Source organism: Leptidea sinapis, chromosome 7 (genome assembly GCF_905404315.1).
Source record: "Leptidea sinapis chromosome 7, ilLepSina1.1, whole genome shotgun sequence".
Lineage (NCBI taxonomy): Eukaryota > Metazoa > Arthropoda > Insecta > Lepidoptera > Pieridae > Leptidea > Leptidea sinapis.
The window spans coordinates 853,585-872,547 of NC_066271.1; the positions used below are offsets into that span (position 1 = coordinate 853,585).

Sequence of the window (18,963 nt, forward strand, 5' to 3'; positions counted from 1 at the left end):
ACACTAGAAGGGATTGCGTGTAACTTATCCTAATTAGTCTTCATAAGATTCATAGTAGCTTACCCTTAAAGCTGTAAAATGTATACATTTTTATAATAAAGTCCTAGCCACTGTTCAGGAATTATCTACAAATAAATTTATTTTTTTATTACAAAATGGCTCTGTCGTAAAACCTACTATTACACAGCTGAATATCTAAGTGATCGGATAGCATGGAACTAAATTGTGATTATTTTATAGCAATAACATTGACAGTACAATATTGTATATTTTATTAAATAATCAGCAACAAAAGAGTGCTGGAGTGTTCCTTGCGCTGTTTTTCTTTCTCAGGGCGCCATTTGTTGATGAAGCCGTAGTAGTTTAAGAAATGAGGAATGATTTCAAAAATGTTACTAAAAGTGGGTAGTACAGATAAGTCTATAATTAGTAGGGTCACTGGTACAACCTGATTGAAACAGTGGAACTACTTTACTATGTTTCATTAGGTCAGGAAATTCACCATATTCTATACAATTGTTAAATATTAAAGCTAAATCTGGCGTAATAATATCAATCAAAGACTGGACAAGTTTAACTGATATGCCTCAAAGATCATTTGTCAACAGATACAGATAATGGTCAAAGTAAATATTTTAAAAATATCTTTAGGAGCTTAACTGTTACCTAAATATTTCCCACTAAAACTAATTACGAGAAAATGTATTAGCGTAAAGATGTTAGAAATAAAGAAATAAGGAAAAACCTACAAATGTGTGAACAAGAATATGCAGCTATAATAGGTGACCCGACAGACGTTTTAATACCTGTAAAATACCTTTTAAATTATTAAAATCGTTCATTCCATTCAAAAGATATAACGAATTTAAAAATTTCAATCAAAATAAAATAATGCAAATAAAACTTTTATGTTAACATAAATCTATAGTCCGACTCAGTACACTGTCCTCTACCACGAGATCGGTTTGTAATCCAGTGAAACCGCGGGATATTGCTAGTAATATTAATTCATTTACAAAAATTATCTTAATACATAAACCATAGGTAGGTTTATAAAAAAGTTAGTTTTATTTGTGGATTCTTAAGAGAAGAGAGCTAAGAAGTGTAATTTACACACGTTTTAGTCAGTGAGCTGAGAGCGGTATGAGATAACTAAGTTATAAAAATAACGACGAAATAACAGAATAATTAACAAAGAAACATTTAAGTAGTATTTATGACATTTTCATTAACTATATCACACAGTTGGTTTGACTATCATTAATTTAAATTTTTTGCTTATTTTTTTTATGATTGATACCACAGACGCGTGCCCATGCGTTTTTTATTTGAACACGTCAACCCACAAATCTGAAGCATTGTTAAAAAATATTAGCATACGAAAACCATGTTATATTGGTCTTTATTAAAAATTACATCTGCCAATGGGTGTGGACTTTTATGACTTTATGCAAATATTTTCACTATTAGCAACAACTTCTACAGTATTAAATTTTTGCACCCTTCTTTCTTTCCTATAATCCCTGTATTAAAAAAAATGAAACTTATAATGCGCGCGAATCAGATTTATTTCTATTAAAAACTCGTAAAGAAGTGGCCCAAAGGCATACTTTTGAAAATCGGCGAAAAAATATAACCTCAAAATTATATTTTACATTGCAAAGTATAATTATATCACCTAGTATCTAGGTGATATAATTATGCTTTATACGCATGACAACAGGCCAGGTTTATTACTTTAGTGTGCTTGACAGCTCTGTCTTACAATTGAAAAACACTTGGTTTTAGTGTGCGTACGTTGCTGGAAATAGAGGCTTACTGTTCACTGCTGTTTTTTTTACGTGTTTACAGCTGTCACAGTCTATCGAGACGTATAAATAATCTTAGGTTGACCATCACTGCATAATTCGTCATTACTTAGCATCGATAACAGTAGTTGACATATGAAGCACATGTTCTCACTTTGCCTGTCAATTTTCATCCGTTAATTACCTTTGCATTGGTTTGCCATGGAAGCATCTGTCCGTGTATATCTATGCTAACTTACTTTCACATTTAAATTCAAATATTTTTAATCACAATAGGATATGATTTCACTTATTGAAAGTCAAAAACTATCGCCCACTCAGATAATATGCTTCAAACCTTCAGGCGCAACAAACTCAGCGGGCTTCCTTTTTTTAATATAAAATATGGTAACAATGTAATATCGTAAAAATAAAAATAATATTTTGTTATATCATAAAACTCACTATTTAATAGCCCGAGGGCGTTTGATCTATTCCCAATCTGTGGTATCATTAAGAAAGTCATTCATGTTACAGTAACCTTTACCACACAAACGTTTTTTTAACAATTGTTTTGAATTTCGTAACACATGCATATACATCGGCCCACAAAAGTCTAACTAGTTAGACTTAAGCCGAGTAGTAGACATCACATTGTATTAGAATTCATTTTAATGTTCTTATTTTCAAAGTCAAATATATTCAAAGTCATTATAAATATTTAATTCAAATTACTGAATCTATCATATGTTCGGAACATGTAGAGCTCGTGAGAAGAACAAACAAGATACTGAACGGCCAATTTTTTCAATCAATTTGAGTCACAATAAGAGCTTACAATAGCTGTTTTTTTTTTGCAATTTTACCAAATTATTATTATAAACAAAAGGATTATAGGTTCTTCCACTATTTAATGATTAATAAATATCTTTGATAAGTTTCGTAAATCCTCAGAAATAATTGAATCAAAATTCTTACAATAAATCTCTTTTCTAGTCTTTTTGTTATTAAAATTTTATAAATTAGGCTTATCTGTGTATTTTATTTTAATCTATGGTCTCTAATATGAATAGATGTAAAAAAACATATATCATTCCCACCACGTTACTGAAAGTTTGTAATTGTATAAAAGCGCCATATCGATAGTAAGAGCGATCTAGTCTTGATTAAGTAAATACGATTTAACTATTGTATATTGGGTAAGAGAATAGTATATTAATTGATGTTAAACCAAACATAACAGTAAATTAACAAGAATGTTGAAAGAAACACATTGACTAACAAGTAGATCACAATCACGCTCAATAATTGTGTGAAGAAATACTCTGCCCACACGTCTATTAAGGAGAGTTTTGTTGTACTAGAGTTTTTAGAGACTGGTGTATATATATACTATAATAATGCTGCGAATTAAGCTTTAAATTATGTAATAATTATCTACATAAGTTGATATCAACGACTCTCGGACATTTTTTGACCACGTTTTACTAGGCGATTGGGAGTTCATATTAAGTCAAGATAGAAAGCATTAAATGTCTAATTTCACGTGCATCGCTTGCTTTCGTGCCTCGTATGACAGCGCTTTGAAGTTTGAGCTGTCAAAGAGCTTTCATAGTACGAGTGACAGTTGACACTAAGCGACGTGGATGAGTTGGAAGGTGGGGTTCTGTCCCACACAATCGTACATCAATCAGTCAGCCGACCGACTCCCGCTGACTCCCGAGGGACTGGGCACACGTCGATTCTCTCGCCTCGCTAATTTGTTACATATTTTCTAATTCATCATTCGTGTTGATTGATTTGATACATATCTAACACAATCGATTAACGTTTTTTATGTTGCCAGTGGGGGCCCTTTTGTATAAAAAGTGGATTACATAGGCACTTCCTCAAAGGCCAACAACGCTCCTGCGATTCCTCTGGTGTTACAAGAGAATATGATCGGTGGTGATCACTTAACACCAAGTGACTCGTACGCTCGTTTGTCTTCCTTTTACATAAAAAAAAACTTCCATACTACCAAACAGTAGTATGGAAGTACTTGAAGTGTGTGTCATGAAATTTATAATGCACAATGACTAAGTTCTGTAGTATCTAACACGTTATTAATTGTGTATTGTCACTATCTTCATAACTGTGCATGAAAGTACCGGAAGAAACTTGTGTCTTCTATCGAGTCCTCTCTTGAGATGGTCGTGGTATAGGGTAAAATGAACATTGTCCAGTTTAACCCCCATAAGACTCAAGTTTGCGCATTAACCACTGATAAAGTCCATTTGTCGTATCGCCGCTCTTCGTCAACACTTCCCTTACAGTCTCGCCTAGTATCAGAATACTGGGTGTCGAAATCTCGAGCGATTGCTAATTCCGCGGTCATCTGGAAGGCAAAGCCAAATTGGCTTCGAAGAAGCTGGGCGTCATAAATAAAGTACGGCAATACATTAAGCCGGCCCTCATTCTAGCGCCTTACATGTACGGACACATATGGTATGTTGCTGTCATCTCTGGTCTGGCGCATCCCAGTATCAGCTCGATCCATTTGAGCGCGTGCAACATAGAGCTGCTCAAATTGTTGAAGATCCAGTGCTCTGTGAACAGCTGGATCACTTGGCGTTGCGTAGAGACGTCTCTTCATTGTATGTCTTCTACCGCATTTATCACAGGGAGTACTCTGAAGAGCTCTTTTACCTAATTCCCGTCACCGAATGACACCTTCTTACGACACATATCTCCAGGACGATACGACATGGGTATCTTGCAAAAAAGCATGTACACTTTTCTAAAAAGTCGGCAACGCTCCTGTGATTCAGGTGTTGCAAGAGAATGTGAGCGGCGGTGATCACTTAATATCAGGTGACCCGCACACTCGTTTATTCTCCTCTTCCATAAAAAAACTGAAATAACCTACTGGTTACTGGGTTACCCATTTGAGAGATTTTATTCAACGAAACCATTTGGTTATGACATCCCCTTTTTTATTTTTATCAGCTGTTACGCTTGGAGGTAAATACTTTTATTTTTCTGTGCATTGGTAGAGATTATTTTTCTGTGCATTGGTATAGATTATTTTTTTAATTTCATTAGGTATTAGAAGGTCGGACAAAAGGACAATCTTCATATAATAGCAAAAAAAAAATTGAAAATTTTTTTGGCTTTCTTTATGGCATTAATCACTCTACTCCAAATTCACCGCATGCCATAAATTGATTCTATTTATATAGAATCAATATATATTAGGTATGAATCATTGTAAAGTAAACAAAAAACGAATTCAATTAAAACGAAAAATACGAAACGTTAAAACATCGTTGATCGGAATGGATCGTCAATCTCCGCCGAACTGATATATTTTCCAGTACGTTGAGTCAACAGCGGCCCATTCATTGGTGCAATGAAAATATTGGCCATTTATCTTTTGTTTCTACAAAAACGGTGTGAACGTATTTTGTGCACTGTCGGATTCATTTATGCGAATCGTCGACGTGTAAAATAATTATAACTGAAGTGATGTGTTGCGATTCGAGTTTTTGTTTTTTTTCGAGAGGCCAACCAAATTTAAAAGAATTTGCATCGATTTTATTGAAGGTGAATAATTGATAGTACGGAAATCTTGTTTTGTCTTGTTCAACTCTCAGGCTCCATCTATCTATCTCCAAAACCTGAGAGTTGAACAAGACAAAACAAGATTAACGAACCATGTGTCACACGAACGATTGGCTCAGTAACGCTCGTTACCGAACCCAAGAGGTCTCGGATTCGAGTCCCGCATCGTTCATAAATTTTGGTAACAAATTTAATTTGTATAATTAATCCCAGAACTGAGGCATATCACTTTAAAAGTAACAAATCTCCGCTTTTAAATCCTCATTCCTTTTCCTTATTTCATCATTAACACATTTTTTTATTCGTTTAGTCAGCAAGGATTCTAAATTGAGACAGGCTTTCATACTGACTGACACCTTCCGATACTGCCTGATCTGAATATGACGAGGAAAAAAATATATATTAGGTAAGCTACTTTTTCGATTGTATGATAACCATATTTCTTTCTGTCATCTATTGGAGTCACAAATTCGGACTGATTTGTGAAATAAAATTTATGCGCTATTTCTATTATTTTGTTTACTAAGTTATCTTCTTTATTTACGAGGGCACACAACTTTTTAACAGTCTACCTTCATCTCTTAAAAAGATCGAGTCGCTTAACATTTTTAAATCTTAGTTTTAAGGTTACATTATTTCTGAGTTTTTATAAAAATAATATGTTTTGAACAGTTTGTAATACCAACGAGGATGTAAATACTATGGAATATTTGAGAATGACCTGTGTAACTGTAGGTATATATAGTGACAATATTTTGTGAAGAAGGTTGGAACCTTATATGTAAATAAGTAACGAACGGCGAACATTATTACTATTTATTCAATGATATTTAAAAGTATAGATAGGTTACCTAGATAACATTCGGTGTTTGAAAATGATACACTAACGCACACATGAATAATTTAACATACATACATTACGATTACACGTCAAAGAAGGATAGTAATTGCAATTAAAAAAGAGATAAATCTAATTTGCTAATTGCTTCGTTTTTGTATAGAAAAAACATAGTTAATTCATCAGATATGATTTTTTACCGTACACCCTGATTCATTCAACCGTGATTCTCAATGTAGTGAAAGCTATAAAGTAGTAAAACTGCATTGAAATTAGGTAAATAATATGTCATTGATTTTATAAAAAAAATAATATTGACTATAATTATATAGCCATGTGGATGATATCAATTAATACATAAAATATTAAAAAACGTACAGACAACAAAACAAAACCGAAAGGTATCTACATTCTACAGTACCCATTTTTACAATTTTACTAACGACGGCTCCCAAAAAGTTTTAAGTTTACAATTATTATTTTTTGTATCTTATATTAGTTATGAATGTCTTAATATGAGAAGAAGAAAATGATCCATTGATTCTTCTGCAGTTACAAAGGGATATACCGAAAGGGACAGTGTTACTGAAAACACTCCTACGTAACCAAATAGCACTGTCTGCTTCCGCTACCTACCCTAAAACTTGTTTTAGTAGTTTGATAGTTCAGCTATATACGCACTTGTTTATTAAAAATTATTACATTTCGTATTACATTCACTGCAACAACGACTTTTTTACATCAGCCGACAGCATCAATATTTCATCATTTCTGTACGTTAATCTATGATCGGCGTTGTCATGGCGACATATTTATTTTGTTAGATAAATAATGAAATCAGATAAAATGTTATAATTCATGATTTATTAACTGTGGAAAGTAATTCTATGAATTTTACTTTCATAATTAGTGCATCTTCCCATAACACAAGACGGCATTTTAATGTTGTACCTATATCAAATTGTTAGCAATTCTGTCAACAACAAATGCGTGTGTACCGTTTTCGTATCAAGAGAGCGACTACGACCAGAGACCAATTATTGTCTCCATATATGCGATTTATTTTTGGCGCGCTAGTGACATATCTACCTCTTAATACTATAATATCATTGTGTTTCTTATCATTTTTTGTTCTCATGTAATTAGGTGACACGTCCATAATCTCCTAAGCCTTTTGAAAACTTCAATAAAAGTATTGGATATTTAGACAAAATATTTCATGTTACCTTTAATGGTACTGTAAGTCAGGTACATGGTGCGACTATTAAGTCGCACCATGTACCTGATTATTAATTACCTTGGGTAATTATACCCAAGTCTCATCATTTTTAAACCAAGAAACCTATAGGTATCTGTATCTTTCTAAATTAAAGTATTTTTAGTAAAATTATTTGTGCAATGGATATTAGGTGCAGTCATACATTGACTGTGTTATAGCGTTTATATAGCCTTATTATGTACCTACATCGTAGCAATAATTTAGGTACAAAGGACGTCATACGAAAACTTAATATAATAAGTAGGTAAGTAGCACAATAAGTACCTCCATAAGTATCTAACCCTCAATCATTCTTAATATTAATATACCTACATGCACTTTGCAGTTTGCACAATATCAGTGATGTTTTTCGCACCACTCAGAAACAAACGTTTTAATTTAGAGCAAAATCATTAAATATTAAATGAGTTTAATTCCCGTAAATATTGACATTACGGACACTATCATCGATAATTGTATTATAATTTTTTCAGATATTCGCGCTGTGATCACAAATTGCAGCGAACTCTGCTGCTACAGAGCCATCTAGTATGGAGTAGCAGCTGTTGAGCTTTTTCTATTCCTAACTAGATGCCGCACTTTAATCTAATCAACTAGATGGCGCTGTTCTGTAAACATAGTTTGCTTTTGAAGTTCCCGCCACTTATCAAATACCTATACTAGTTTGAAGTGGTAAGTAGGTATGCGTTACACAGTGCTCTGCATAATATGTTACAATGATTACAGACTGACATGGTTATGAAATTATAATGGCATTACTTTAAATTGTTTCAAATCACGTTTCACGCTAATAGTGCCACCTATGGGGCTACTTTTAAAATGTAATTGTTATAGTGACTTGCTTGAATCTTTGTGTAAGACCGTAAGTAGGTAGGTACAATATTATTTTCTTTACATAGGAGAGATATAGGTTCTATAGCCCTAAGGACGTAGGACGTATATTTTTAAATATAATAAAGCAAATTACTATGGGAGACGGTTAAAAATAGATCACTATCAGAAAAAATTAAGAATCGGGTCTCATTAGTTTATTATTAGTTTTACCAGTCACATTTTACGTTTACGCTCTGATTTCATTAACTGAGTCGACGTATTGTGCAAAACCTGGCCTTACGCCGAGCGTTCTAAACTAACAAGAACATGAATAATTTAAACTAGAATGGTAATAATTAATATTGTTATAACTATAAAAACTTACTAATTTTTTGAAGTTATACTTTTTGGCGCGATGGAGAAAAATGATGAGAGTGAATTTTTACGATACGCGCGCACACCGACACCTGAATTCTACATTGTGAAGTTAGTTCTAGGTGGCATGAAAATCGATAACTATGTTCAAGTTTTATATTCTAGTATTTTAATATTTAGAACACGTGTTTCGTAACAGTACAATTAAACAGTGTGAATGAATAAATATTATTTTAGTGTTTTTATTAGGTAAATCAATTTCATATACGACGGTGATAGTATTTACTAATAATTTATTAGTATATCTATATATATTGAATATAAGTGATAAAACTGATTTGAATAAATTGTAAGAAGTATAACTTATAACGCGTGTACATAAGTACACACACTCTTTTTTTTTTATTCAAGTTTGGAATAGTTTGTTAATGAAAACAGAATTGCAGAGATTGTCTCACTGTGGATTGTATAATCACACTTGCACGTGCGTTTCAAGACAATTTTGAACGCATTGTTTTATATGCGTTCACTGACATAAAAGTGAAATTACATGGCAAAATAGGATTAACATCTTATGTCTCAATGTGACGAGCGAGTTCACAAATAATGTGACGAGGGCAATTGTAGTGCCGCTCACAATTATTCGGTCTTTCAAGAATCCTGAGCGGCACTGCATTGTAATGGGCAGGGCGTATCAATTACCATCAGCTGAACGTCCGGCTCGTTTCGTCCCTTATTTTCATAAAAACAAAAATGATAGATACAAACCAATTAACAGATTTCACATAATATGGGGTAGAGTTCACATATATTGCGTAGTGCCAGACAATTAGAATATTAAAACAAAGATAAATTGGTAAAAATATTTAATTCATTCCATTCCTTTCCCAACCCTGAGATTGCAATCATAATAATATGGTAACGTGTAAAAGTAACAGAAAAATACATCACAGGTGATAAAAATGCTTAAAAAGATATAAAACACAATAAATACTCACTTATAGTCTAAATATATAGTATATTATAATAATCAGGAATAAAATATAAAGGCAGACAAAATATATTTTAATTCTAAATGCGCTGATAACATAGAAGTAATAAGCCCTCCATACATTACGATACTCACTAGAACAAACACCAATAAAATATACTTGTACGTTATTTGAGATTCGTAGTTGGTACATGACGCCACTAAAAACAAAAGAAGCCGGTGACGAAAAAAGATTTGCAATATATCTATATATTCAGTCAATTTAGAGTTTAACTAGACATTATAATATGTAAATTTAATGTTAAACTGCTGTTCCGCCGACATTTTGCCGATATAAGAAAACGCGGTACGCAAGTGAACGACACGACTGGTATGGCGATACTTGTACGAAGAAAACCGAGAACGTAGCGCGCGTGCACTATACAAGAGTATGTGCACTAGACATGTCCTACGAGACTCGCGTGGGACACTCGTCGCCACGGAGTATCGTGATGTGCGAAGGGCCTAAATGTCATTCATAATTGGTATCTTACAAATAACTGAGCAATTTCACTAATAAAAAAATAATAAAAACAGTAATACCATAGTTGTCAACCGAGACTCGATCGTAATACTAGACAATTCGAAATCTAATAAATTTTTCTTTCAAACCTTCCGTTATCATTTCAGTTGACATTTGAGCATCATTGAGCAAGTGACATTTTGTAGCACCACAGACCCAACCTATTAATAAGGCACTTTTTTGGCAACTCCAAGTTCTTTAATATGATATCTTATTCTGATGTGTTTGTTTTATAAGTAGCTAGCTAGTACATAGTCACCGTAAACAGAAGGCTTTTAAAAATAATATAAATCCCAGAACAATAATCGGGAACTTTAAAAGAGTCCGACACAGAATATTTTCTTCCCATTAATTTTCCCAAATCTCGTTATAATTGGTTTAGTTTTAGGAGGAAGTAATAGTCGAGAACAAAATCATGATTTTGATTTTTTTTTCTCTTCATTTTCAGTCAAATATTGGCGGATTCAACTAATGTTAGTTACCTCTACAGTAATTTTAGGGTTTGTTTCACAATGGCCGAGTAAACTTACGAATAGACAACTTGCAATGTTTCAAAAGCACCACTATTATAATTTTTATTTAATTTTCTCTATATATATTATATACTTCCTTCAATTTTTTATGTATATGTAGTCTTCTTTATTATTTAGTAAAATGTATATTTTTTCACTTTGTGACTTTTTTGTGAGGTTTATTATTTTTTTTAGTTTTCCAGCTCAATGAATAATTTTTAATGTCTTATTTACAATTAATCAATATTTTTGATATTTTTAAGACAGCTATTCTTTGTTTTCTTTTTTTTGGCGAAAATACAAATATATATATATATATATATATACATAATTATTTTATATTTTAGTTGTAGAAAGGTTATTTAAAAATATTGCAAATTAATTGACATAATAATTGTATCAAAAGCTTAATTATTAATGATACTAAGATTTTTTATTACCTACCTTTCTTTATTAACTTTTTACGATTTATCGTAAACCTTCACCGATGTGTTTATTTATAAACACATCGGTGAAGTAATTGTGAAACACAATCTGTCTTATTCTGAACTTTAATGTGACCATCTAGCGTATGACAATTCGCTACTTTACATTGTGAAACAGACCCTTTTTGACATAAAGTAGAACCTATTTTGGGAACTGTTAACAGGATCTATAAACTGTCTTAAGTCCTCAACTTCATTAATTCAAGGTTTGACCCTAATTACAAAGTCTGTGTAAATAAAAAATATTGTTTATGTTTAACTACCTACTGTCATGAAGTACTATAACTATTTGTCATATTAACTGTCATCTGTCATAATCGCGTTACAAACATTTTCAAAATCAAAACATTATTTTGGTCATGAATGACTGAGCAATTAATTATTAATATGCCATTGTAGTGCAAAATCACAGTTAAATAAAAAATCAAGATTCTAGAGTAATTTAAAACCCTTATTTAATTTATACGTCTAGATAGAGCCTGTTGCTGTAAGACAACCGATGAAAATAGGCCAGGTTTATTACTTTAGTGAGCGTGACAATATACGTCTTACATTCGGGATTTGTATGTCACTTTGTGTGCGTGCATTAATCAACACTTCTTCTGTCAAACTCAATTTCTTTCGTTTTCACAACTGTGACAGTTTATCTAGACGTATTAATGGTCTAAGATTAAATCGGTGACATTATTATTCCTAAAAACTTTCGCTTTAAATCACCTTTGCTACTTGTACAGAGGTGTATAAGCCACCTTAGCCCAAATTATTTAATTTTATTAACTATGAGATTTATTAATCATTGTGAACAATATCGTTTATATTGTTACAGTGCTTGCTTATTTATATTAGTCTAAAAAACCCTATTGAACGCATGGAACATCCTAGAATATCCTCATAGTGTTGGCACACCCGTGGTTCATCCTGTACTGGACGTACATCATGGCTGTGTTGTGCCAGTAGTACAGAGCTCCCAGCACCAGAACGTGCCACCACTGGTGAGAGTGACCGACGTAGTCCACTTTTCCTGGATACCAGCGTTCCGGTATCTAAATGAATCAATGAAAACACTTTATAGCACTAAAAATTTTTTTTTTAAATTTGTACATAAAAGTAATAGTAGCATAATTAGGCGACCTTTCGCTCTTCAGCGATCTCTTCCAGGTAACCTTTAAAGGTGTAGAATATTTTATTTATAGCTTGACAAAAGGCAATAATTTAACATAGTATAGGATATATCGTTGTGTATATAATATATATATAATTATATATTATAATTTATATTACACATGTATTTAACAACGATGCAAAAAGTTAAGATGGATATGAGACATTAGCTTAGACAGGTGGTTGATGGATACATTATATAGGTGGATACATTAAATTAATTTATTATCAATTTCCATATAAAGGTGTTGTGACAGGCATCAGCATGTCTAGCTAGATTATGGGTACCCAGTTTGAAGGTATGTCCCGAGAGGGGGCTTGGGTTCAAACCACACCTTGAACACCGGGCAATAGATTTTTATTGCCTTTTATTATTATTTATTAATAAGTTAAACATAATATATAAATTTCACTTGCATAGACCTAAACAATTGATTTTTTTATTTTTATCCATATTTTTTAAAACGAACAGCCTTAAAAATAAAATTGGTGTAAAGTTATAAACCAAGAAAATGCAAAATGTTGACTATATCGCTGACAACACTGTCAATACAACGATAATTCTGAAGTTTTCTGAATGTCAAGCAGCCTGTAAACATTTTGCATATTCTTAGTTTCTTCTCAGGTATAACTTTACACCAAGTTTATTTGTAAGGCCGTAATAGTTCAACAACAAATGAACAGGATAGCTCCAGTATGATTATTTCAGGAACACTTATAAAGCCTGTTTGCCAATTTGTTGACTCCTTAAAGTATTTTTTCCTTTTTTTAGCGTGAGTAAAAGTAATCAATTACCTTGAAAGCGTAAATAGCGAACGCTGTTCCACTGATTATGTACATCCCGATCACCCGGGGGAAGAAGATCTGAAAATTATAAGCTTTATATTAATATTACATTTTGGAAACTCTTAAATATTCTTAATTAATTTAATTTAATATTCCAATTTTTATTCAAAATAGGATATGAATATCACTTATTGACGTGACGGGATTGTCAAGTCAAAAACTATCACTCATTAGCAAAAGTATGCCTCAGACCTGAGAAGAACGGGCTCAACAAACTCAGCGGGCCTCTTTTTTTTTCATAAAAAATTTGGTAACAATATAGGTAATACCGTACAATATAATTAATTATATTGTTATTTTACATAATAAATTTTATTATGTATATATAACTATTTATATATGACGACCTGTATAGCCGAGTGGTTAGCGATCCTACCTACTAAGCTAGAGGTCCCGGGTTCGAATCCCGGTAGGTGCAAGCATTTATATGATGAATATAGATGTTTAAATGTTTTTACGTATGTTTATATTAATATATGTATGTTTATATGAATATATGTATGTTTACGTAAGTATGTTGTAATAAATATATCATTGTCTTGCACAACCCATAACACAGGCTATATATGCTTAACTTGGGGCAAGATAATTTGTGTAAAAAGTGTTTCAATATACCCTGAGGGAATACCTCATTCCTAATCTGTGGTATCATTAAGAAAGTTAATTATGTTATAGATAGTATATATATATATATATATATATATAGTAGTATAGATATAGTACCCTTAACTAACGCCAAGTTGAGCAAAAACAGGCTGCACGTAGGACCCATCCTTTTTTCGAAGCAGTTCAAGTCATTTTCGACCTCCTATAACTTCGTTGTAGATAAAACTAGAAGCCTGCATTAGCCAAGCAGGCATTGTATATTTAAAATTTCATTCAATTTCAACCCGTAGTTTAAAAATTGTAACCAATCAAAATTTCTTAATTTTGTCACTCACTGACTGACCGATCATCAGAAGTTAAGGCACTTCTACACTTTGTAATCCCATATATGGGATAACTTAGTTATTTATGCAGTTTTTGTTTGTGTTGCAAGTTTACGTGACACTTTCGAGAGTCACAAGTATTGAAGAAAAAACGAGTTGGATTATCTGCAAACTGCATCAAAAACATAACTTGTACAAAAATCTAGTCACGTAACTTCGTAAAAAGTTGTGAGTGAAAACCTAATAACCAAATCGGTCAATTTATTTAGTCCCTACTTAAGGGTCCTTCTGTATTAAAATATAACGTAATTAGCTAACCTAACAATATGTTATAGTGACCTTATCAATATAGAAAATATTTTATATTTTGAATAATCTAATTATATATAATATGTATTACTTTTGAGATACATTGTTTTAATAATAAATAAGATAGTCTGTATTTTCATGCGAATGGGTAGCTTGGAAAAAACAGCTATCACTTCGCTTATGGACGATATCGATAAGTGAAGTTAGAGGCTTATAACGTAACCTACTAAGTATTGTAGAGTGGTGGAAGCGAGCGGTACCTGGACCATGGGGTTGTGGAAGCCGCCCATGACGTAGGTCCAGTGCATGGTGGGCAGCACGCCGTACGCGGCCCAGCCGATGAACACACACATCTTGACGGGGTACGGCACCGCCAGGCGCGGGATCTGCAGCACCATCGCCACGGTGAAGATGATGGTCACCGACAGCATGTAGAACGTCTTCAGGTACTGGAACATGTTTCATTAATGTCAGCCATCTCATGTTGTCTTCAACTAGAGGGCGTCCGCACCTTTGTCAACCTTAACTTTGCCGTGCCTATTAGAGCAAGAGCCCGGGGACCCCAGATCTACGTCATTTTATAAAAGCTGAAAGTTTGTCAGTGCATGCTCCCAACACAGGTAAGAACGATGGTCCATTATGGAGTTTGGGTATCGACATACCATCGATTATGGTCTGGTACCAGACCACGTCCGATGGTGCGGCCGGACCAAATCCAACCATGTTTTTAGGCTATTAAATACACGTGTCAAGACACTGGCGGCTTTTCTTTTTATTTATTAGGTATAGTTATAATTTCATAAACATTAAGGGTATCTGGCAAGGGGTTACCACGATATTAAGTGTCTGTCAATGAATAACGTGATTTATAATGATATTCTGAAGGTAATACCGAAAAAACGCACTTTATTCTTTGATGTATTTAGATCTGAATTTTACACACCTTTAGTACCGTTTACCTGCCAAAGCCAAGTCTGGCAAGGGGTTGAAACTATCAAAAGTGTCTGGCTAATGGGAAAACATCACCCACTTATTACCTAAGTGTTAACTTTTATACACATATTTTAAGTAAATAAAGAATTATTGTTATACATTTCGGCGTATTCTTTTAATTGCCATCAATCTTTTGTTAGTGAACCGATTATTATGAAACAAAAACTAAACGTTGTAAAGCTTGCCACAAATAAATGCAAAGTTCCAAAATAATTCAAGCCGTTACTGAGAAACAGACGGAAAAAATGTGTTTGAGTGTATTGAACGAGTTCAGTGAATTATGAAACAGCAACATCATGAACTGACAACTGACAATACAACAATGAATCTGTTTTATTATAAGTATATGGATAAGCTTATTATAATATAATATAACATAATAACATACTTTTAAGGCACTTGTTAAAGCACTTTAATTCGCATAATTTATTGCATTGTAAACAGTTTGGTTTTACTAGGGGTAGTTCAACAATTGACGCTGGTGTCGAGTTGATATCACACATTTTTGATGCTTGGGAAGAATCGCACGATGCTCTGGGCGTTTTCTGTGATTTATCCAGGGCATTTGACTGTGTACACCATGACACATTGATCAGGAAACTACACCACTATGGTATTAGGGATGTTGCTTTAGATTTTCTCTCTTCCTATTTGAGAGATAGAGTCCAAAGAGTCGACGTGAATGGAAAGCGTTCCCCAGGATCAGCAGCTAATTTAGGTGTGCCACAAGGCTCAATACTTGGACCATTTTTATTCTTAGTATACATAAATGATCTACCGCATTTTGTGAGGGACGATCATGAGGTTGTGTTGTTTGCAGATGACACGTCACTTTAATTTAAACTTAAGCGACAACAAAACGTTTTCGACGATGTAAACAATGCAATCTCGAAGGTAGTAAAGTGGCTTTATATTAATAATCTTCTACTTAATGAGAATAAAACAAAGTGTATTAGATTCATACTACCAAATGTGAAACAAGTAAAAGCTAATATTATTATTAAAAACGAAGAATTAGCTCTCGTGGACACAACTGTATTTCTAGGTATAACCCTCGATAATAAACTTCAGTGGGGCCCTCATATTAATACATTGTCGAAGAAGCTCAGTTCTGCAGCATACGCAGTCAAAAAGATCCGTCTCTATACAGATGTAGCCACAGCTAGACTCGTCTATTTCAGCTACTTTCACAGCATTATGTCTTATGGTATACTGCTGTGGGGAAGTGCTGCAGATATTAACATCATCTTTGTGCTGCAGAAGAGGGCTGTACGTGCAATTTACAATATGGGTCCCAAAGAATCACTCCGTGAAAAATTTAAAGAGATAAGTATAATGACCGTCACTTGTCAATATATTTATGAAAATCTGATGTATGTGCACAGGAATATTAACTTGTTTAAGAAAAATAGCGATAGTCATAAGTTTAATACTAGGAATAAAGATAAGCTTACTGTTACCACTACCAGGCTCCATAAAGTTGATAAATCATTTAAAGGGCAATGTATACGCTTCTATAACAATCTCCCAAGTGATATGCTTAATCTGACAATAAACAAATTTAAAAATTCAATTAAAGGGAAACTTTATAAAAAAGCTTACTATAAAATAACGGATTACTCAGATGATGATGATGCTCTAACTCTGTCTTAATAAAACAAAATATATATTATAATTTTCTAGAGTATAAGTATATGTATTATTTTTACAAACTACATTATGTAGCTCTTATTATAATAAGAAACCTTAAATTGACGATTCAAAATGATCAAATATGATCTCAATGAATAAAGATATTTTGACTTTGACTTTGTAATTAGATATATATTAAACAAAAAGTTTAAACTTCTAATTTCATAAATTCTTATAAGAAATAAATACAAAGCGGATTAAAAAAGAACATCATTTTATTATTATAATGACATATTAAAACCATTAATTACAAAAGGTTTCGATACAAAAAATAATAATCATATATTTTCTCAAGCGCTCTCTCATTTATTAACCGACTATTTAAAAATTACTGACTTAAAGTCGACCCAAATTAGTGTGAGTTTCGAACAATTTCACGCTTTCTTAAATCAAATAAAACCTCATACATTACCTAATTCTTAAGCAATTTATTTAGTCGGGTTGTTGGAAGCATTTATTTCGGTCTTATTTGAAAATCTTCGTTTTGAACACAAAGCGATGTGGAGAAGATAACTTATACACTTTAAATTCTAATCCAATTGTTTCATCATCAAAATAAAACAAATCTTAGCATAAACAAAGTCTGTCTTAAAAAGACAATAAATAAACGCAATCTTAAGTTACTTGAAGATTAAAATTACTTCTCCGTGTCATGTAATTCTGTCGTGACAAAGGTAAGCTAAAACAAAAAAAAATTTGGAATAACTTTACTACGCGTTTATTATAACACAGAGTAAGTTGGAAATCACTAAAGGTTTGAGGCATACTTTATTGAATGTGTGGTACTTTTTAACTTTCAATTCAAATTTCAATAAGTAACATTAAATGCTATTCTGAATAAAAATATTTAAATTTAACAGAATCAAATTCCATTATGCAGTGACTATTTATGTCAAACTGCAAAGAAGCTCATTTATAGCAAAACACCTTTACAGGATGTGTATTGTTTCCATAATAAACTGAATTGGATCGAGATCAGCGATATTGTTTCCGAAAGTAATTCATTAACAGAATATATTTAAACCAGAGCGAAGCAGACAACACTAACACATGAGTGTTGTATTTCTTCATTATAACGTATACTTGCACATTCCGTATGCAACAATAATATCGCACATAATAATTGGTATTCTGTAAACTGTACGAGTAATTAGGTCTATATTTAATGTGAGTGAAGAACCTGGTTCCACTGTAACATATCAAGTAATTAATATACAAAAAATATAAATGGTGTACTTAAGAAAACCTGTTTTCAAAAAAAAGGTTTACTTAGAAATTAAATAAACATTAAAGAAACAAACTGAAAATTTAATATTTCTTTAAAAGAATACTTGCTGCGTCGGACATAATATTACTAAACGACTTCAAAAAAAAAGATATCAATTCGACTGTATCTTTTTTTCATTTGTTGAATTATATAAATAAGAATAAATGTTTATTCCAGACACACATCCATAAGATATTAACATAAATAAAAAAAAAAAACAATCGATATCTACAGCTATTTCTGGTTGTTACTATAATGCACTATTTATTTAACCAATATTTAATGGGATTGTACAAGTACTCAGACAAAGTAGTAATTAATGGGTTGTACAATGTTATGTAGGAGATAGGTCACAAGCCTTGGACTATATTGTATAGTTGGTGTATAATGCGAGCGATCCCAATGCCACGTGGTTACAGGTCGAAGGTCAATAATGTATTGTATAAACACTTACGGCGCAATGCGTACTTCAATGTTGCCAAACAAATCAACGATGCGAATCAACAAATCAGAACACGCCA

At 32.6% G+C, this 18,963-nt stretch overlaps 1 protein-coding gene across 1 annotated transcript in view; it reads right to left on the reverse strand.

Annotated features, from left to right (window-relative positions):
* Positions 1-9,546: 9,546 nt before the first annotated feature.
* LOC126965524 (progestin and adipoQ receptor family member 3) overlaps positions 9,547-18,963 on the reverse strand; it is a 41,047-nt gene continuing 31,630 nt past the window's right edge. Inside the window, exons 5-7 of the mRNA XM_050809187.1 lie at positions 14,751-14,939; positions 13,202-13,270; positions 9,547-12,288 (exon numbers count right to left, since the gene is read on the reverse strand). Coding sequence (XP_050665144.1) covers positions 12,124-12,288; positions 13,202-13,270; positions 14,751-14,939 — 423 coding nt within the window. The 3' untranslated portion in view covers positions 9,547-12,123. The remainder of the gene's footprint in view (positions 12,289-13,201; positions 13,271-14,750; positions 14,940-18,963) is intronic.